This window comes from Peromyscus maniculatus, chromosome 3 (genome assembly GCF_049852395.1).
Source record: "Peromyscus maniculatus bairdii isolate BWxNUB_F1_BW_parent chromosome 3, HU_Pman_BW_mat_3.1, whole genome shotgun sequence".
Lineage (NCBI taxonomy): Eukaryota > Metazoa > Chordata > Mammalia > Rodentia > Cricetidae > Peromyscus > Peromyscus maniculatus.
In genome coordinates, this window is record NC_134854.1 from 148,012,683 (window position 1) to 148,035,200 (window position 22,518).

At 46.2% G+C, this 22,518-nt stretch overlaps 1 protein-coding gene across 2 annotated transcripts in view; it reads left to right on the top strand.

The window, feature by feature from the left end:
• Ano2 (anoctamin 2) overlaps positions 1–22,518 on the top strand; it is a 343,664-nt gene that overhangs the window by 115,399 nt on the left and 205,747 nt on the right. For both annotated transcript variants that reach the window (XM_016006375.2, XM_016006378.3), the window contains 3 exons: positions 4,028–4,083; positions 5,429–5,470; positions 13,419–13,483. In XM_016006375.2, the coding sequence (XP_015861861.1) occupies positions 4,028–4,083; positions 5,429–5,470; positions 13,419–13,483 (163 nt within the window). The remainder of the gene's footprint in view (positions 1–4,027; positions 4,084–5,428; positions 5,471–13,418; positions 13,484–22,518) is intronic.

A 22,518-nucleotide genomic window follows, 5' to 3' on the forward strand; every position in this document is an offset into this window, starting at 1 on the left:
GGTGTGAAGGAGAGATGGGTCTGGTGACTTTGAGGACCAGCTTATGTGGGACCCCAGACTCTATGCCTTGCTTGAATTGAGGCTTTTCTTTTCTTTAGGGACTAGAGAGAAATGAAAGAAAATATCCTTGGGGCTTTCTGCTTCTCCATGGCCTTCATTCTGGGAGGAAGAAGACAAAAGCTTGCCTTCTCTCTCTCTCTTCTCTCTCTCTCTCTCTCTCTCTCTCTCTCTCTCTCTCTCTCTCTCTCTCTCTCTCTCTCTCCCCTGCCCCCACTGTGCCTAATACGGTGAGGGAAGAGTATATATGTGATCCTGGAGAAGAAAGCGTTGCCACTGTGGCCACATGAATGGTGGATGATGGAACCAATTAGCCCGTTTTTTGTTGTAAAGGAAGGAAAAAAAATCAAAAATTTTCAAAGCAGGGATTCTTTCTCTTTTTGAGAAACGTTTGATTATTTTCTTTTCCTTTCAAACTGATTTCCATGCTTGTTTGGGGTAGAGTCTTGGTTTCTGAAGTCTGGGAGTGAAAGAAGAGGCTGGTGCGGCCCTACTTGGGTAGGGTAGCCCTGGCTGTGCAGTTACACTTTGGCTCGCCTCACCCCCCCCTTCTCCCTTCTTCTATGAGTCCTCCCTCCTTCCTTCTTCTATGAGTCCTCCCTCCTTCCTTGCCCCCAACATCACTGATTGGGATCACCCATGTGCTACCACCTAGGTGTCCTATGGGAGGTGCCCAGCTACGGGTAACAGAGAAACATTCAATTACATCATTTGGGAGCCCTGTATCTAAGTCAGAATAACTCAGATTTCATAACCCTGACGTCTTCGCTCCAAGGCAAAAGACCATTCTCCTGGACTTCCTGTCTTAGGAGGCAGACTAATCAACTGGGGTCTAGAGTTTCCTCATCAGGATAGCTTGCCAAACAAGGCACTGAGGAGGGTGTGTGTGTGTGCCGGTGGGGGGTGGGGCGCTTGCTAACTACAGGAGATACTGAGTAAGTGCAGCCAAGGGCTGACGGCTTTTCAAGGGTCACCCTTCAGTGTCGGGACAGTGAACTAAGTGCAGTCAGTCCCCTCTGAGCTGTGCATGTCACAGGCTGTGGAAGACCCGGAACAACAGGAAGTCTGTGTCCTGGAAGGGGAATGAGCCGTAGGTGGAGTGTGTGCAGAGCTTTAGATGAGACGGAAATGCGTGGACAGCTCAGCCCCCAGGGGACTGAGATCTTTTGAGGACAGGCCAGTTGAGCTCAGATTGTCAGTCTGTCAGTCAGTGTCTGTCAGTTAGACACCTGGCTACTGTGCTGAGAAGCTGAGACTGAGCAGGAGAGCCAAAGAAAGTGAAACACCTGCTTCCCCCTCCTGCCTCCCGCCATGAAGTGTTGGGACTGTCTTTGGGGTATATATAGCTGCTATGGCAACTGTGGGGTGTGAATGAGGTCATTCTTGGGGTGTGGCCATGCTGGGGACCCTACCTGCCCTTGATGTTTCTATCCATGCCGACAACATGTTTGTAGCTTTGAAATACCGGCTCACCCCCACTGCCCCACTTCGGTTCTCCTCCCTTTGATTACTGTGGGATGGCTTCATACTGCTGTGGTTAGGGCTCTTGAACTGATTAATGATGCTCTGACTGAAACTGTAGTCTTCTGAGTAAAACAGATCTGTAGCTTGTCCACCCCAGCGCCCCTCCCCCATCTGTCCCCCTCCTCTCAGCACCTCTTGACCCCCAAAGTTATTTCTCATGTTTTACGTTAATCCCACAGAGGAAACTTGAAATTGCAAGAGGACTGCTAGCTCTTGAAGGCACATCCGCACACTCGGCTTTCAAATCCCTGGAGGGAGCCATGTCTACCGAGCATCTGCGGGGCCTGAGGGGCATGGTATATGTGGCACACTAGAACTGTGATGAATCTTGGCAAGGCTCGAGAATTAAGGGCTGATGGGAAAGAGAGGACTGTTTGAAATCCTCTTTGGTGTCTGAACGTGTGGGTGTGGCTGGACACATGAGGTAGAAAATGATGAATTTTAATGCGGTGATGTCTAGATCTGTGTGTGTCCCAGCCTCATGGTGGATGCAGAGCCAATAACAACACAGACCAATCAGCACCTGGGCATCATGCTGTTTTCCTCTGAACTCTGTAGTTTTGACTCACTGCTGTCCATCGCCTCTCTGCAAAGAATGGTTCAGGAATGAAAGTGTATGCAAGGTCAAAGGGAAATTACTGGGTACCAGAAACTTCCTCCTGTTTCTTTCTCTCTGAGATTGAATGTGGACCCTGGTTTGCAGGATCTTAGTACTCTGAGTTGGCAAGATACAATTTCTCCTACCTGGAAGCTGGTGACCCAGGTCAGCTCATCCTAACCAGAACATACAGACTACTTTATAGATAGCCTCAATAAAACCAGTATGAAACAAGCAAATAACTGTGTCCTTATGTGAGCAGAAGCTCTCTGCTCTCGGTGTATCAGAGTTAGAGAGAGAGAGCAGCATCCATCTAGTCAGCATTTGCTATGGGCAAGAGGCATGAAGTATGGTTAGGAGTAAACAACAGATCCCTGTGTAGTTTGCTGGCTTGCTTTTCTTCTCTCTCTTTCTTTCTTTTCTTTCTTTCTTTCTTTCTTTCTTTCTTTCTTTCTTTCTTTCTTTCTTTCTTTCTTTCTTTCTTTCTTTCTTCCTTCCTTCCTTCCTTCCTTCCTTCCTTCCTTCCTTCCTTCCTTCCTTCCTTCCTTCCTTTTTAAATCTCAGGGCATCTTTGCCTTTTAAAATGTTGGCACATGCTGTGAGACTGAGTCTCCTAGTAATGTCAGAACAGGCACCCATAAAGTCTCACCAACTGCTTAATCATGAGCAGGACAAGGACAACACCAATAGACATGGCAAAGTGAATGGGGGGGAAGCCCACAAGACCTCAACCCTGCACAAAGAACTACAGGCAACTAAGGAAGGAGGGTGTGAGATATAGTCCTTTCCAGGGAAGAGCACACCAATTGGTTATCCAATACTAGATAGTCCGCCCTGAAAACATGCATTCCAGTAACATACAGACTGAGAAAGTTGTATTTAAGAATATATATGTATGTATGTATGTATGTGGATATATGTATGCAATAAAATTAACAAAGAGACCATAAATTTGAAAGAACAAGGTGAAGCAAATGGAGAGGTTTAGAGGGAAGAAAGGGGGAATGATGTAATTATATTATAATCTCAAAAATAAAAGAAATAATAAATTACTGGGGGCATTCAAGAGATTTTATTTAGATGTTTTTTATTAACCAGATTTTATTGTTCTAGAGTTAAAACTGAGAAATATATAGAGTACAAGAAGGCATAAGCATATATTCTATCAGCCAAGGGGATGACATCATGACGTGCCACAAAACCCCTTTATGTACCCATGAAAGAGTTAGTGTAAAGGGCAAATAATGACAGTGACATTACAGTATGCTCACAACCTTGTCACCATTAACATTCCACAGTATGAAGGCCATGGAAGAGTCAGAGGTCTCCCAGTGATCCCTAAACCTTATTTTGAGACCTGCTGTTCAGAGTATCTCCAATCTCAGGGCTATTACACTCTGGGCAGGCAGGCCAGTTACCATAACAACAAACTCCTGTGAAGAGACTGGAAGGTAGGATGGGAAACACTGACATCAACTTTAATTTGTCATGGTCAAGATCATCCATCAGAACACATCTATGCTGGTATGGAAGACAGAGTGTCCCGAATGATGCTTGTGGCCGTGTAGTGTGGAGGACATTGGGCTAGAGTAACCAGTATGTGAGGACAGGAGGGATGTGAAAGTTCAGACAGTATATTAATATGAAAATGTCACTGGGATTTGGGAAATGGACAACATTTCCCTTATACTAAAAACTAAGCTTGAGGAAGAGCCTGCAGAGTGGAGGGATATAGAGTAGAATGCAATGATTCACAGCTGGGAAGCACATGAGGGTTTAATATTTATGGAAATATGGGTTGAGAAGGCCCTACATTAGCGTTCTTATTCTCATCTTCTTTCTCTGTAGGTATTAATTCTCTGATAGCAAACAATATCTATGAGGCTGCCTACCCACTTCATGATGTAAGTACTCTCTCTTCATGTCCCTTTCCCACTGCTTGCTTTCTCTTTTCCCTCTCCCTCCCCCTCTCCTCTCTTTTTCTTTCTTCCTTCCTTCCTTCCTTCCTTCCTTCCTTCCTTCCTTCCTTCCTTCCTTCCTTCCTTCCTTTCTTTCTTTCTTTCTTTCTCTCTCCTCTTTCTTTCTCTCTCCTCTTTCTTTCTTTCTTTCTTTCTTTCTTTCTTTCTTTCTTTCTTTCTTTCTTTCTTTCTTTCTTTCTTTCTTTCTTTCTTTCTTTCTTTCTTTCTTTCTTTCCCTTTTGGATACAGGGTCTCACTCTGTGACTTAGGCTTGCCTCAAACTCACGAGCCTCTTAACTCAGCTTCTGAGAGCTGGGATTACAGGTGTGTGCCATGGCTGCCTGTAAATTCTATTTTTACCACCATATTCTTTCTAATCTTCCAAAAGTTGAAGCCACAGGTCTTGAGGTAGGTGAATATACGGCAAAATGAGGCAGGAGTGAACTCTGAGACCGAAACACCTTGGCCAACCCTGAAACCTTCTCATTGCTGAAGGTAACAGGTGGTTCAGTTTTTTGCCAAGGGTCTCAAACTGTCCTCCCAGTCATTTTCACAGATGGCAAGAGGCGTTGGTTTTTGTCCGAGCTTTCCTTGACACTTTATCTTTGGTTTTGGCAACAGTGTGAAAATACAGATGTTGTATATGGTTGATTAAAAGTATGCGTGGCTGGGTTGTTAATGAAGGCAGGTGGATGGCCATGGAAGGAACCTCAGAGGCTTGGGTAATACACAGGCAGGAAGCACTCCTTGCCTGGGAGTAACCTTCTTCCCAATATGCAATGCAATCATTTTTCAAGACAACTTGTGAAGAATTAGGGAGCCCTTAAACTAAATACCCCTTGGCTTCACCATCATCCAACATCTGTCATGCAATGCAGCCACATGAGTCCGACCAACAGGCCTTCCAAGTTCTGACATCTTTGCTGTGGAGCATATAAAGCTAAGTCCTGCCAGTGGTGGACATGGGATGACATTTTATTTCATATCTTAACACATTTACAGGTGCAGACCCTACCATTGCATGGTAGTAACCTGGCCTCATATCTAAGGTACAGGAGGGGGGGCATTTTCTATGAAAAGCTATCCTAATTAAACACTGCAAGGTGACGACTAAGAAATCTAATATTGGCTCCTGACCATGCAATGTTTCTGACTTTCCTTAAATAGAAATGAAAGAAAGGGGTGGCATTAGAAAATTAAAAAAAAATAAAGAAAAAAGAAAATCCCCTCTCCTTTGGCATTGGTTTGGGTGATTTCGTTGGCTTTATTGAGTATTTCTTTTTCCTTGCAGGGTGAATATGACAGCCCAGGGGATGACATGAATGACAGGAAGGTAAGCCTCTTTTGTGCTGCACTGAGGACCTTGGGTGTGTAAAACCATGGCTGGGTGTGGAACTGGCTGCAGGTGTCATAAGTGTTCCATTTACACATCTAATTTTAATGTTTTTCTCATCACAAAATCTTCGTCCTACTCTTAAAAGACAAGAGCACCAACTGAGCAGCACTAACTGTCAAACTTTCTTAAAGTACAGATGTGAACACCACGGCAGAGACTGAACACATTACCCAAGGTTACACTGCCCTAGGGAGAAGCGCTTAGAATCCCCTTGCCTCTGGTGTCCCTGACAAAAATGTGTGATTATCCGTGGGTATCCATTATGGGTTCTTTTGGGTCATCTTTAAGACATTTTCCTGTCCTATAGGCAGGCAAGTAGAGTAAAGGCACTCCTAAATGACAAAGGAGAACGCTGAGGGAGAAGGAAGCTCCAGCAGGCTGCACATGAGAGGGAGCTGGGAACCAGAGGACGGTCAGGAGAGGGTGATGTTTCCTTTAGCGGGACCGCTCCAGTGGTGGCCACAGCTCCTGACCATATGATACGCTGCCAAGCTCCCTGCGATGATGCTTGTTCTGTTGGCTGGTACTCTGGCACCACGGGGTCATCCAGGTGTATGCAATAAAGGATGGTTCCAGCCTCTTTGGTAAGGATAGGTCTATCAGTTGCTCATGGCATCCTGTTGCCCAGCCTCCGGCGGCTCTAATGTCCAAAGTTGGGGGCAGGGGGAGGGAGGGATGAGGAATCGAAGCTCAAGAGATTCCTTCCCCCCAATCCTGTTGTCTGGAAAACCACTCATGCCCCACGTTGCCTTTCGAGCAGCCTTCTTTTTATCCTGCCTATTAGTCCCTGTTATGAAGTGTTAAGTATTAAAAACATAAAAGGTCTTTTCCAGAAATACTGCTGTGATTGCTTACACATGTCCCCACTCTGCCTGCCTGGGGAATCTGCTGTAGTATTGTGATGTCTCAACCTCATCTGTTTCCTATCTGATGCTAATAGCCTCGGTGTTTAATTTCCTGAAAAGTCCCGCATCACATTTAAAGGAAAAGGAGGAAGCGCCCCCCACTCCCCATCTCACCTCTCTCAGCCAACCGTTTTCTGCCCTCCTACACTCTGATTTCCATGCCTCTCCCCTTTAAATGGTCATTACTAGCCATTGCCTGCCCAAGAAATTGCCTGCTGCTGGATGGCGAGGACCTCAGCCTATCTGGGAGTATCACAGAGTCCAGGGATACACAGTTAACTCAGGAAAATCCAGACAGCCCTCTGCTATGGGCACTTGTAGAGAGAAGCAAAGTGCAGCCTGTCCAAATAGATGTGTATTTGTTTCTGGAGTAAGATTGTATTGTTAACACGATATTATTATTTTACATACATTAGCCCATGCTCAGGCTAGTATCAGGGTGATAGCACATCCTCCTGCTGACAGAAGGCTGTGAGAGTCAGTGAGAGACCTGCCAGGTAGAGTGGCATCTCTCTAGGTAATTCCCGGTGCTGATGGCATGATGCTGCTCACAGGTGAACAAGAGGTCCCCTGTGTGTGGCTTTCGCTTCGATTTGCTGGCCAGTTCTGTCACCCTTACCTTTCTCTTCCTGGGCATGGGTAGAGAAGAGAACTTTGCCATGCTGTGAGATAAACAAAACCCTGGTGGAAAATAAAAGCTCTTTTTCCCTGTCCACCTAGATGGAAACTGGTACCCCGTGAGGACAGGAGACTGGCTGCAATGCCTATAGATGATTTTGGAGTCATGACTAAAACTGTGGCCACCAGACCACAAGGGATTCTTACTCCATAGGCAGGACTGATATTCAGGGGAGCCTACAAAATCCTAGAGCAAGGCTTAGACTTTATCCTCAACCCCCTTTTGCTTTGGAATTTTTTCCATGAACCAGGGTATGTAGGTATATAAAATAGGTGTATGAGTCAACATGCATTCCTAATTAATCGTTAGTTTATTTTGAATCAGTTCTTTGGCATACATACAGTTTTTACATTGTCCCAGTTCCGAGAAAACCCGGAAGCTTGTCCTTAGATTCCCTCACTAACACATTTGAAAACATTTCTAATGAGATTACATTTGTCATCTTCAGAAATAATGTGAGAGAACAGTTGCTTTTAAGTACCCCAAATACTCGGTGTTTGAAATGTAGACAACTATTTGTCTATTACCGTAAGTCAACTGTCAGGACCTGAGATATTTCTCAGGCAAAGATGGCTGGAGACTGAGGCACATGGAGCTTGGCTCATAGGAGGAAAAAAATTCACTTTTTTATTTATAATTTATTAAAAACAAAAGCACATTTGTTTGCTACCAAAATGTATGCTTCTATTTATTTTTGCACAAAAAGTTAAGTGTTGGATGAATATTGATACAGAGGGCATAGACCATCCTCAACATTTTTCAGAGCTGATTGATACATTGATTTTAAAATTGCCAGTGCTGAGAATGCCATTATGCATAAATATGTAGTGCAAAATGGGAGAAGTCTGTTTAGGACTGTCTCCAAAATTGTTGGAAATTCTGTCCTAATCCCAAACCAAATTTCCAATTTAGTCATTTTTTTAAAAAAATGAAAATCATCAACTCAAACATCAAATTTTAAAACCAAACTTTCTAACAAGACACATTCCAAAGATACACTAATTTGATATTGAGTGAGCGAGGAATGATGGGAAAATAAATACAGTCTTTATTTTCCATAACGAAACTGTTATGCTTCTGAAGGAGCAGAAAATGTGTGTACAGCAAAACACTGCATTTCATAACATGCATAGTCTCAACTTCGAGCTGAGGGGTTTTAGGCAGTGTTTGTTGGTGGTGTATGGTACAATGGTGTGCATGGTGCAAGGCATATTGTTCAGAATTGAGGCTACAGTGACGCGGTGCAATGCCATGCCATGCTAGTGGGCACCTCCAGAAACACAGCAGATTCGTCACATGTTTGAGTTCTGTTGTGTGTTTGGAGTCTTTTACCTATGTGATCACTACATTTAGTTAAGCTGCTCCATGTGGGGTCATGACCCATTGTTTAGGAAGCTGTATTCCTGGGAAGAACAAGCATAGGAGGTTCTCCTCATATACCCAAGGATTCCCTTGGTTTTGTGAAATTCAAATAATTGTCCTCTGATATGGCTGTGAGGAGCATCTTGGCCAGGTTAAGGAAAAGCCTTTGCCACCTTTGCGCTGGAGGATGTAGAACAGCCTTGTGTGTTGTGGGGTGGGATGGCTTCTTCTCTGGGGGCCTTTGAAGATGGTTTGAAACTGTAACCTAAAATGGCCACCCTGCCCTGGATACTTCCCTTCACTCATGCTTTCCTTGTTATTTGTGCCGGTTCCCACGATCTCCCCAAGGCTTGGCTCCTGCCAGGCTGACTTCAGGGGACCCTAGAGGCCCTGAAGAGTGAGGAACTCTCTCTCCCTTCTCCAGCTTGCCTCCTGTACCTCTGCAGAAGAGATGACTCAGCCCCAGGTAGGGGCTGGCAGTCTCTGCCTCCCTTCCTGGAGGGCAATTAAGTGGAGATTTCTTGCCTCTGGAGTACAGGAGGGGTTTCCTGCCTTCCTAGAAGCCAGGGCAGCAGGAACAGGGAGCAGTCTGGGCCTACACAGATCCCTCTGGCTTCCAGCTACTGCTTCTTTTCACATTCCTTAGAGCGACCTCCTTTCCCAGAGGGTCCCAGAAAAGTGACTGTCCCCCTCTTCTGAGGGCTGTCTGGCTTCCCTGTGGGCCCCCACCTTTGAGGAGGAAAGGACCCTAGGTGCAATTCGGGAACATGAGTTTTCTCCAGTGTTTCGGAAGCCCTTGGTTCTGGGTTTTCTGCCTTTTCAGGTAGCCCTCTTCTCTAGCGGACAGTTAGTAAACGGACAACCCCAAAGGGTGTGATGAGAACCAAGCCTGCACTTTGAAAGTGTCTACACAGGACGGCACTTTGGCTTGGGGGGGGTCCACTTGAGGATTAACTGCCGGGGTGTCCAGACTGTGAGTTAGCGGAGGAGAGGTTGAGGCCCAGACAGTTTGGCAGATGTTCCAGTGGGTCACTGAGGGTCTGTTGGTGAAGCCTAGTCTCCTCTATTCAGGCTGGATCCTGTTCCATGATTGCTTCTGGGCTATCTGCAACTGGTCACTTTCTGCCCATCTTGGCAACATCTAGCTGATCACCAAGGAACATGCAACTTCAGGGTAGACCATGAGTCCCAGCACAATGACATTCTGGAGCATTGCAAAGGATTGTCACCCCTGATTTCTTTTATAGTAGAGGCCCACTGTTGGATGCGAAGCCCCTTGGGCTGGGGGAGCTGAATATACTGTTTATATGCCTTAATATGTCAGAAAGGGCAGTCCCCAGGGGTGGTTGTTCCCTGTCACAAAGGCTTGGGGTCAAACACTTGTGCCTGAATCACATTTGAGAATATAGCAGAAGGTCCCTCTTTTAATAAGGAGCTGCAGCCTCTGGTTTAATGTGCAGATTTGACCAGTTGGTGGAGAGAGAACATGGTATAGCATTATGTGAGGAAATAGATTAAGAGCTGCATTATAAGGTTCTAGGCTCTGTATGTTTAAAGAAACTGATACAAGTTACCATGGTTGTCTGCCTGCCCTTTACTAATAGCATGCTCACCCTCATGGGGCTGAGACTACAGGGCATGTCTCCCTTGGGGATGATGGAACCTGCAGTTTGTCATGGCTCACTTTTGTGTATATGAATGAACGTTCTTGAGGGAGGAGATCTGGAGCAGTCTTCTCCTTTCCTGTCTCCCGTGCAGGTGATTGAAGTGTATGTGAGTAGCCAGGGTACCTGCAGCCGAGATGATGCTGTAGTGATGCTTGCCTCAGTGTCCCTCTTACCCCTTAGATCAAGCTCAGGCAGCATTCTTGGCTGTGGGAATGATTACCTGCATGTGGAGGATGCTTCCTTGAGTTGGGGACTTTGGAAGCGTCTGATCACAGGACCAGAATCGAGGCAGAAGGGAGGCTTCTGCCCTGGCCTGTCTCTGCGGTCTCTGACTGGGGTCATACTGGCTTCTTGGAGCATTTTTAGTTTTTCCCTTTGGGACAAGTAGCAAAAATATGTTCTCGGGCTCCAGTTTGAGCTGGACTCACGACTTAGGTAGGAATTTTCTCTGAAGATCAGAGCCTACGAGATGGACAGTGACATCCTAGTTATCGTCAAGGGAACTCGATTCATCCTACCTTCTGACGCAAGCTAGACTCCTTTGGGGACATAAGTGATTATCTCTGTAACAACAAGGTGCTGAGAGGCCAAGCTTTGCTCTTGGGAGCTCAGGGCAGTAGAACCACCCTTAGAAGGAGAAGAGGAAATGCATTAACAATAGCAGAAGTCAACTCAGAGGCCATCACCCTGGAATGAGCAGTGTCAGGGCTTGGGAGTTCAGACATCTTTTGAAGGCCCCTTTGTGTCTGAGTGTCCCCCCCCAGCCCCCCGCCACGCACACTTTTAAACTATAACTGCCGGTGCACCTTGATTCATCAGACTGCATGGTTTCTGGTTGTATTTTACAATTTCTGGGAGATGTTATGACAGTAAAAGTCTATAGCCTTTAAGTAGGAGTGCTAGTTCTGATTTCAGCTTGCGTATCGTGTCTTTAAAGGGTCACAGGTAAGAGGCTTGTTGCCAGGCTGGTGTACTGCAGGCTAAGGCTCTTTAGAGTACAGGTCCCTCCTTGGAAGAGTTCCTCGGGAGTTCTGTGTGACGTGCGAAGAGTATAAAAACCACAACACAGAGGTGGTTTTGTCAGGCCGTTCTAGACTTACATTTGATTAAGCTCCAGTATCTGGCTGTGGTGGTATTGTGTTCCCTGAAATATTGTGCACGCTAATAAACTTATCTGGGGTCACAGAACAGAACAGTCACAATATTAAACATAGACGATAGGCAGTGGTAGCACACACCTTTAATCCTAGCAATCCAGAGGCAGAAATCCCTCTGGATCTCTGTGAGTTCAAGGCCACATTGGAAACGGCCAGGCATGGTGACACATGCCTTTAGTCCCAGAAAGTGAGCCTTTAATCCCAGGGAGTGATGGCAGAAAGATATATAAGGAATGAAGACCAGAAACTAGAAGCTTTTGACTGGTTAAGCATTCAGGCTTTCAAGAAGCAGTTCAGCTGAGATTCATTCTGGATGATGACTCAGAGGCATCCAGTCTGAGAAAACAGGATCACCTGAGGAACTGGGGAGGTGAGGTAGCTGTGGCTTGTTCTGCTTCTCTGATCTTCCAGCATTCACCACAATATTTGGCTCCAGGTTTGATTTTTATTGATAAGAACTTTTAAGATTCATGCTACATCTGGCAGCATGGCTATCTGTGTGAGGGCTAATGTTAGTCCATTACTAAATTACCAGATTTATTGGTAGGTGACTGGTGAGGCTGATTAGCCAGGGATTTGAAACTGAACTGCTGGGAGATGTGGCTTGCTTTTGCTGGAGTTGCTGCCCACCACCCAGTGGCGAGGTGCCTGAGGTGTTTGGTGTAGTATTTCCTTTCTATGTCCACTCAGATTTGGTTCCTCCTGCCTTGAAACCTCTCATGTGAAGGTAATTAGTGACCGCCAAGTTACAGACTTCAATGGCCACTTTTCCGTTCTCATCCGACCCATTAGAACCTTTCTTCTCTTAGCTACACCCTGTGCTCCTCTTCCTCACCACTGCCTGATCCTTCAGACTCTTCGCTGTTTCTTCACCATCCCCTGGTCCTTTAACCCTGATGGTGTCTGGGTCTGTACTCAGTTTTTATTCTTTGGCGATGTGATGACTTGGTGGCATATCTCTTATTCTAATAACTAACACATTTGCTTCCCCAGCCTGGACTGCCCTTTACACTCAGATATCTGTACCTGGTTGCTTATTTAACATCCCTGAGGATACCCCCAAAAGCGTCTCAAATTAACACATCCTAAAGTAAACTCTTGTTTCTGCCTCTATAACTCTGCTCTTTCTACAGTTCTCCCATTTCAGTAAATGCATCATGGTTACTCAAGTGCTCAGGCCAAGTTCTCATCTCCCACCCCACATCTAATTCAGTCACAAATCAATAAGCAAAGTCATATGTCTCTCATCATACACATGAGTATAGCCATCATCTCTCCCCTGGACCATCCCACCAATAGCTTCCATGTTTCCCTGCTCTGAAGACTTTTCTCCATATAATAAGCAGAATGAATCTTCTGCAATCTAAGTTAGTCTGTTTCTCCCCTCAGCAGCAAGTCTCCCAGGGTTTTCCTTCAAAATCCAGAGCTTTCATTATAGCCTTTAGCACCGAATCTGGTACCTTCTGCAAGTCACCTAATATCAATCTCCTGGTGTTTCCTCTGTCCTTATCCCAGGCTAGTCCACAGATACCTCAGAGACTCTTCACAGAGAGAGTGGGTGTTCTCCACATTTGATGTCACCTCTTCAAAGAGGCACTCTCTCTCTATCCATCCCACCCAAAACAGCATCCTGCCCCCATCCCACATGATGTCATCCACACCTTAATTTATTTTAATTGCATTTATGAATCTTATATATTTATAGTTGTCTGCCCGCATCAGGAACAAGCACCATGGCAACAGTGGTTTTAATAGGTTTATTGTAGCATCTAGGGTCTGGACAGTGCCTGAAATATAGACCACATTCAGTGAATACTTGTTAAGTGGGTGAACAATGAGTGTTAGGACTCATGCTGGGCCAGGCAAGCTGGGATAAGGGTGATGCTTATTAGGTACCTGAGTTTTTCTAGATGTGTGTAGGTGATTTCTATTATTTGGGGGAGGGGAAGACAGTTTCTGTAGTTTTCTGCCTTTGGATATACCTATGTGGACAATTCATGAGACTTCTAGAAGCTGGGCCTTAGGAGATAACATTTTGACTTTATATTGAACAAAACGAGATGAACAGTTGCCCATTTCACAGCTAATCTGTCTTCCTTTTTTTTTCTTGCTTAGCTGCTGTATCAGGAATGGGCACGCTATGGAGTATTTTATAAATTTCAACCCATTGACCTCATCAGGTGAGTGTGGGAGGGAACTTTTTGGGATTGCTTAAAATGCAAATCCTAACAAATACACCGTCCACCGTCTTGGCCCCTGGCAGTCTGCTGTTTAAGTAGGGGGACCTGCTCTTCCAGGTTGTGAGTCTTTGCTCTGGTGCTAATGGTTGGGGGAGTAGTGCTGCGATATGCTGGAGGATGGAAGGGAAAGAAGATGGTACAGGTTGATGTTCTAAGACTCCCGTCATTAGGTGAGCATCACACTTTCAATTTCTCCGCCAGCTCTTTGGGAAGAACAGAGCTTGGTCTCTCTTGTTCTTTTCCAAGGGAAGGCCTGGGATGGAATAGAACCTCGGGTGGTACCCAAGTGGCCACAATGCTGTGCAGGGGGAGGAAAGAGCTGACAAATCACACAAGGGGTCAATTGATGGGCTTGGAAGAGACTGAGGACTAGCCACAGCTTTTCTAACTATAGGAAGCCTGGGTCCGGGAATCCGTCTCTTCATTTGACACCTTGGAAATTTCCCAAGCTTCTATAAAACATCAGTGAAGGACCCTTTAAAGAACTTACTAGAATGCAGTGAGTCTGGCTAGCCTAAAACACTTAAAGACTCCAGATTCTAGGTTTCTAGAGTCTAGAAACTTGCTCACCGTCAGCCTTCTTCCAGGATAGAATGTCAGGAGGCAGCATTGGAGGACCAAAGCTACTATTTCTTTGAGACTCCCCCTGCTCCTTGGCTTTCAAGATTCTGAGAGGCTGAACTGAGGGATCTATTAGCTAACTTGGTAGAAGGCAATCATTTAGAAAAGATGGAAGGCTTCAGCTTACAGACTGACATAATGGCTTCCCTATCACATGGGCCCTGGTGGTGGTTTTGATGATCTACTTATCAAGTTTGCAGACACAGAGAGTGTTCCTGGTCCACTGCCCTGGTTTGGGGAAGGGGCAGCTGCCAAAAGGATTGAGCCCATGGGAGGAATTCCAGCCTGAGGAGAAAGAAAGCAGCATGGGGCCAGAATCTGGGCAGGTTCACCTCCCGGCACTGTTGTGTGAGCCCTCCCAAGGAAGTGGGAGAAGCAGGTGTTCCTTCCAGATGAGTCATTAACTGAAATGCCTGGGCCTGGGAGCAGGGGTGGGGGTGACTGTGACCGAGACTCAACACCCAGCAGCTCTGTTTCCCGGCTGCCTTTTCATAGCATGGGCCACCTAGACTGTTCCCGGGGCCACACCAAGTCTGCTTCTTCCATTCAGAGTGGGCTTTGATCTCGTTCTCTTGGCATCTCAAGTGGCCACCCACCTCTGTCGCCTGTTTTGTCTGACTACCCATTTGTTTTTAAAAGTATGAGTGAAAAACAAAAATTCTCCCTTCCAGAAAGCCCTGTCTGTCCCCCAGAGGCTTCAGGTGATTTGCCTGCCAGTTAAATGGGAAATGACTCCAATATGTACCGAGGTTTGGCTACCACAACAGCCTCATCTGCGGGGCAAGAATCACCCTTGGGGCAGAGTCCTGTTCCTGGGCCGCCAGCTTTGGAGAGCTCAGCTCTGTCTAGACTGGGCACTGGGAACTGAAGCAGAGTTGGAGACTGTCCTCAGGACGGACAGCCTTGGTGGGAACGGGAGGAAGGCTGAGCCTGGAGGTGCTGAGAAGGTCAGATAAACACTCTGTAGTGTGTTGGGGGGAGCGGGCAGGCAGCTGGCTAGCCTGTGGCCTGAGGACTTCGCATCTCAGGGCAATGCTAGAAAGTGAAGGGTTGATTGGCATCAGGGAAGGAAGGTGTCGGGAGAGGGAAGGGGCAGGCTCTCTAGGAGCCACAAGCAGATAGATACTCAGAGAGCTCGTACAGAGAAAACTAAGGTGAAACACGTGGGAGGCAGCCCTTTCCCTCTGAACTCCACAATGACCCCTCCCCGCCACACCCTCTTCTCAAAGGAGTCTTCATTTATCCGACTCTCAAAGGCCTCTGCTGCTCCTTTGCTACCACGAAGCCCCAGCACTTCGCTATCCCTGCCACTCTGCTGTTTTTCTCCTCTCCTTCTTCTTTTTCAGTTTTTCAAGACAGGGTTTCTCTGTGTAGGCCTGGCTGTCCTGGAACTCACTCTGTAGACCATGCTGGTCTGGAACTCAGAGATCTACCTGCCTCTGCCTCCTGAGTGCTGGGATTAAAGGTGTGCACCACCACACCCGGCTTCCCATTTGCTAATCTTAAAGGTAACTGTTTAGCATGATTTCTCTATCCTGCTTCTTATCTTTCATCTCTTCGGCTACTATCCATCAAGACCCACTTGGCACATAGAGACTAAGCTGGTGGCTCCCCACTCTGAGCCATCATGGGTTCCATGATGGGGTAGTTTTGTGTGGTTGCTGTTTACTAATGTGTGGTGTTGCCTTTTCTTGTCTCATGAAGAAGGTACACTCATGGAGCCTGGCTTGAAAGATGGATGAAAATTTATACACTGGCTTGGTACATTCTAGAACACTTGTATGAACACTTGTGCTACCTGTTGAAAGACTGGGAACTTGTTGTCTTTTACCATTAAAGGCCTTGCAGTCTAATCTGGAGGCTTGGGGTCCCTTAAAGGAAACTGGATATCATAGAGGGGAGGTAGCATGCATGCCCATTCTTACACAGATACCCTTCACTCTACAGCACTGCACATCACTGGGGCCCAGCAGGCTGCACTATGAGACCATGGATGGTCTCTCCAGCCCAGCAGGGATCTCCCTGCTGGAGCCTACGTTTGTCCTGGAATCCTTGGGGCCTGAAGGCCTTGCATGAATGTGCACACCTGTAAAAATTTTCTGGAATATTTCCTAGGCAGGGATCTGGCAGGGACTCAGGTGTATGGGTGCAACCCAACTCAGAAGATCTCTCTGGAAATTTTATTACTAGCAGCCAGTGGCCTTAGCAGAAACAGTTCATGACCAAGAATATTATAGAGGGGTGATGTCTGAGATGGAACAAATGGCTCCTGGGCCCCCTTAGGGGATAAGAGGAACTTCACGGAGGAGTAGGCTTCTGCCTTTACTGCTCTGGGTCAAGCTGTGATGACTTTGATATGTCTCAGGCAAAGCATTAGCCTTTAAATATCCACTGAATTAGATTCTGCTCTTAACTGTACTTGACTGAAATTTGTAGATGTAACCAACCGTCTTATTAAATAAGAAACACAGAAACAATGTAAAAGAGAAAGCCGAGAGGTCAGAGCTCAGCTAAAATCTCACCCTTCCTCCTGCTGTCCCAGCTTCCCGAAAGAGAGCTATTTCCTGTGTGTAAGTCGATTTTCCAGTCATTCTGCCTTCTCATTGGTTGTAAACCCAAACACGTGACTGCCTCGTCACTGTCTGAATGTACAGCCCCCTAGGTCTTAAAGGCATATGTCTCCAGTGCTGGCTGTATCTCTGAACACACAGAGATCTATGGGATTAAAGGCATGTGCCACCACCGCCACACTCTGTCTATGACTCTAATAGCTCTGACCCCCGGGCAACTTTATTTATTAACATACAATCAAAATCACATTTCAGTACAATTAGAATACCACCACAGAAATTAATGTCTCATAGGTATATATGCACATGTATACATACAATGTGAATGTGTGTGTGTGTGTGTGTGTGTGTGTGTGTGTGTGTGTGTGTGTGTGTGTCTGCCATTGCCTAGCTTTGGCAACATGAGGAAGAGAAGGTTCTAGAAGTGCTAAGCTCAGAGATTGTAACCTGTTGACTCTGGGGGAGGTGCTCATGGAGGGGCTGATGAAAAGAGAGCATTCACTATGCTCAACAGCCAGACCCTTACTGAAGTCTGGAGAGAGGAGACAGTACTTTCTCTTTCTACTTCCAGGAACAATGTCCTCATGGGTGAGGCTTCCTGCAGCTAAAATCAGAGTCAGGAATGAAGCATCGAGATATGGAATTGTTTCCACAGTGATCTCAACATACTATCTATGGGGGAACAATATCCAAAGACTGTGGGTGGCCATGTTCCCCATTTTACTACATAGCTTACAATTTGCCATCCCTAGCTCTATCTCTGCACTGTGACCTGGCAGAAGCCTGCCTCATAGGAATCGGCTTTCCCACCTTCTACTTCTGGGCTCAGTCATTGTCCTTGTCTTATTTTCTAAGGGACTTTCCATAGCAGACTGTGCAATCTGATCTGTCCTCCTTCATATCTATGCCTCAGTTTTCCCCTCTGAAATGTAACCCGTTCAACTTCCTCCCAGAGGGGCTGGCAGGATGGATCAATAGATAAAGGGGTCTGCCCTGCAAGTCTGGCAACCCAAGTTCAGTCCCTGGAACTCACATACAGGTAGAAAGAGATAACCAACTTCACAAAAGTTGTTCTCTGACCTCCACATGTATACTGGGGCACCTCCCAATCTCCACCATGCACACACACAAATAATAATAATAATAATAATAATAATAATAATAATAATAATAATAAATTCCCCTCCAAGAGGGAGGCAGGACTGGCCACATCCTTTTTCCTGGCAGGGCAGGCCACATTGGGGAAGGCCACAGCTGCTTTGAAGGAGAAAATACAGAGCAAAATGTTGATCAGCTCACGATTAATTATTTCCTGAGCCCTGCTGCCTTCTCTTTGACTCTTACCTGGGTTTTAGAAAGGTCATGCATCTTAATGCAATACACATTTACTGATGCTTAGAATGAGCAAGTATCTTTGCTCAGCCTTACGGGAAGGTGTAATGATTAAAGCACAGCCCATGGCTTTCAGGATCTGGCCATTACATAGGGAGACAGATGTGCAAGACAGGATGAAGTGAGGCATATCAACACCATAATAGCAAACATACTTAATAGTATGGGCAGCATGGGGAGGGTAAGTGCTCCTAGCAAAGCAGAGGAAGACTTCCTGGAAGAGGTGGGCACTGGATCAGAGTTGTTGGTTTCTGAAGGACTGGTGTTGAAGGGTGTATCTTTACTGTAAGCCTGCACTGTTCCATATGTGAATACATTGTTTAGCTTGAAATTATGGCTGAAAATCACACTGACATATTAAGATCAATCCACATGAATCTAATTAAATGGGTAACAGAATTTATTAAGATATAAATTGAGGAAATACACTCATGATTACAGGACGGAGTAGACAGTGGAAGTTGTCCTCTGATCTGACCGGGAGTGAATCCACCTCACAGGCAGGACCCTTCTCCTTCTCCAGCTCCTTATCAGAGGTCACATACAAGGGCAGGAAGCACCGCATCATTTGGGCCTTGTAGCCCAAGGCCACGGGTGGAGCAAATACCACTACATTTCCCCTTTTTGTCTAAATAAGAAGGTTCTAATCTTAATGCAAACTATATGCAATAAGAATGATTATCAAGTATTGTCCAGGAAAAACAAAGGGTAATAACATTAACAAAAATGGAGCTATAACCAACAAGAATAACATCAAACAAGAAACACATACTAAAATCCAGCGAAGTCTGGAGCATAGGTAAATGGCACACAGAGATCATTCCAAAAGGTGTCCTATCCTGAAGAACCTGAATCTAATACTTAATATGTTCTAGCTAAGGCACAAGAAGATTGTAATTATAACTGTTAGTCTTCAATCCCATCAAAGACCTGAGAAAGAATATAACACTTGAGAAATGGGAGAAGGATACAAGCAACTTTCGGGAGTCTTGTGAGAGTAGACAGAGACAGTTGGCAGCCTGGATAGTCACCTGAAGTTTCTCAGCATCGTTGGTGCATTCAAATTGGCTACAGGCCTAGAGTATCTGACAGGTCATTTTCAGAAGTAGGTATTTTGAAAGACTATCTTACCCTGTCTTGGCAGAGTTCAGTAGTTGCTTTTCCTTGTGTCCCACTTACTCAGAAGGGACAGTATTGTATTTGTACTGTCAGCAGTCGAGACAAGGGCAGTTCTTTGCCCTGTAGTCCATTTTGTGCCAAAAGAAGACAAACTTCCAAACAGAAATGTGTCAGAAGCCCAAACATTCTCTCAGGATCAGATCAGTGCTTCCAGGAGCAATTGTGTCTCATGTCAACAGTATTCTAAGTTATCACAACATTTAAATATCCAAACCCAAACAGCAGGCCTAGGACTAGATAAAGGCATAGAAATGTCCCTGTGGGGTTCTGGGAAAAATGTAGTCGGATTATTTCTCCACTCCCACCAGGCCCCCATAGTCCCATGGCCTGCTTATAAATTAATCACTCAGAAGCTTATATTAATTGTAACTGCTCAGCCATTAGCTCAGGCTTATTGCTGACTAGCTCTTATACTTAAATTAACCCATAATTCTTATCTATGTTTAGCCACATGGCTTGGTACCTTTTCTCAGTTCTACCTTGTCATCTTGCTTTCTCTGTGTCTGGCTGGTGACTCCTGACTCAGCCCTTTCTCCTCCCAGAATTCTCCTTGTCTGCTTGCCCCACCTATACGTCCTGCCTGGCTACTGGCTGATCAGTGTTTTATTTATCAACCAACCAGAGCAACACCTATTCACAGCATACAGAATGACATTCCACAGCACTGATAGGAAGCTGGGTCCATTATCTCTCTCAACTGAGGATGGGTAGCTCACACAATTGACTTACAGACCTCATCTCTTAGGATTCTGTGTCTACCTGTCTCTTGTCCCTTTCTCAGCCCTGTGAGTCAGCAGGAAGCACAGGGTTGGGAGGAAGGGAAAGCTGATTCCAGAAGAGGAGACTAAGGAAAGATGGCAGCAAGCACCATAGCCCTTGCCTGGGTCTGAGCACGAGGAGGCCATGTTTAACTAGAAAACACCTTGCACCTACGAGGACATTGTGCTTGATAATTCTGGAGAAAATTATACAGAGACTCACCACGGAGGGCATGAGAGAGGAGGAGGCAGAAGAAAGCGAGCAGCTGGTGGCTGCAGTAACACAGCTAAGAAGGACAAGAAGGGTCCCGGCCATGCATTCTGGTCTGTCTGGCAGGTCAGGGTGCTGGCTAAATTTAACCAGAGATAGAGCCTTACCCATGGTCCCCTGGAGTGGCAAAGCCAACATACATGCTGTGAAGTCAGACATTGTGAGTGGCTATGGAGACTAAGTATGGCCCCTACTCCCAAGGAACCCAAGTTCAAGGGGAAATCCCCAGGCTTGTAGATAGCTTCTGGGCTTTTCTGGGAGATATAAGGGGCAGAGGGCTGGGGAAAACTTAGAAAAAGTAGCTGAGAGGCTGTATGAAGACAGTATATGGAAACTATCTGGCAGGAGAACTGACTCCTGGAATAGTCAAATAGTCCTCCGTGGTGATGGGCTCAGGGTTGTGAGCAAAGACTGCTGGAGGCAACTGGAATTCTTTGTTTTGAAGCACCAGTGATGCCTGACATTCTCAGAAAACAATTTAGAGACTAAGTTATGGTCACTTGACTGGGTGACTTACTATATGTCACACGTCCACATTGGTGAAATTATTAAGGCCACTCCACGTAGTTAAAAGGGAGGTTTATTTTGTGGGGTAACTCACAAGTGAAGGGATTGGTTACAGGGTCTGGGAAAGGTGTAGCACAGTCTGGCGGTGTTCTCTAGAGAACTCTGCTCGGTCTACCTCCAGCGTCCAGGGTTCAGGAACCAGGAACCAAGAGAGCTGGCCCGTCCGGATCTCGGGTCTTCAGGGGTCCTGTCTCAGCCCCACCTTGTAGGTGTGACAGTTACCGAAGCCTCAATGGGGGTTGGAACTTCCAGATCAAAGCTGGAATGGCTACCCACTACACGTCCTACTTAGGCCAGTACACCCAAGGAGAACTGCCAGGCTGCAAGTGTTACATGGAAGAGGAAGTACTAAGACCAGAGACTTGGAGAAGCATCTCCAGGATACAGACTTAACAACTCCCTACTCTAGGAGGAGTAAGGGGAAGGAGTGAGGCTGCTGTTTGTAGAATTAGGAGATGGATAGAGTGACCTGTACCTCTCAGCAGGCCCTCGAGTTCCCACCCCTGGATTTCCTTCAGTCTGGAAGCAGAGGGTAAAGAATGAAAACACCACTTTGACTCAAGCTTTTCTTCAACTTGTGTAATATTTGGGCAACCCATCCTCTCTCCAGCTGCGATTTCCTCACAGCACCTGTCCTGTCTCCCACGGTATGACTGCGAGGAATTTAGACGAGACAGTGTCCAAATACAGTAGTGATAGCGCCAGACCTGTTTGAATGGACCTATCACTTATCTGTCCCCGAGCAGGGATTACTATACTCCCTGAAGTAGTAGACTTTCACATGGCTCTTTACATGCACTTAACATGTGTGACCTCTGTGCCCCACAGTGGCCTTGTCCAGTGGGCATTACCGCCTCCATTTTGTAATGAGTGTAATGACCTTGGTGAGGTAAGGGCTTCCCAAAGCCACAGAGAAAGCTGGTTTGGAATCCGATCCAAATCTGTGTGACTTGTTCTTTCCTTGTGCTGTGTGGTGGGAAGTGCTTCAGAGCGTCACCCAGCTGACGTTAAGCTAGCTGGGTCCCCAGCGACCTTGTGTCAATCCCTTCAATTGTCAGTCTCCTCAGGAAAACCATGGTGTGTTCCACTTACAAACACAGTGTGTTGACTACTGCCCAGCTCTGCTTCAAGAGGGGTTGTCTTTGCACACATTCCCCTTTGAGCTCAGCAAGGATAATGCAGCCCCCTCAGGGCCCACGCTGTTGGTTGTTCATCGTTCATTTCTATGTTTTACCGTCCTTTATTCCGACGGCCTCCGTGTGGTCAGGTTATCAGCTGTCAATTCCCGCCTTGGCCAAGAGAGTGGCTTCTCCTCTAGTCTCTCATCTGCTGTGTTGTCTTGGTTGCAGCTGCAGTAGTCAGAGCCCCCAGCCAGTTAGCACTGTGTACAATCTTAAGACGCTTCCATGGTCCCTTATGGAGCCAGGCTCCTGCAATGTGTGGGAATGGGGGAGGGTCCCTACTTGGTGGAAATGACTTTGCTGTTCAGTCAAAGTAACTTGATGCTACTACAGTTCCAGAGGCCTCAGAGTGTGTGATATAATAGGGTACCTTGACTGTGAAGTACTGTGCCTTACCCTTTTCGCTTGCTTTGGGCAGGGGGAGGGTCACAAGAAG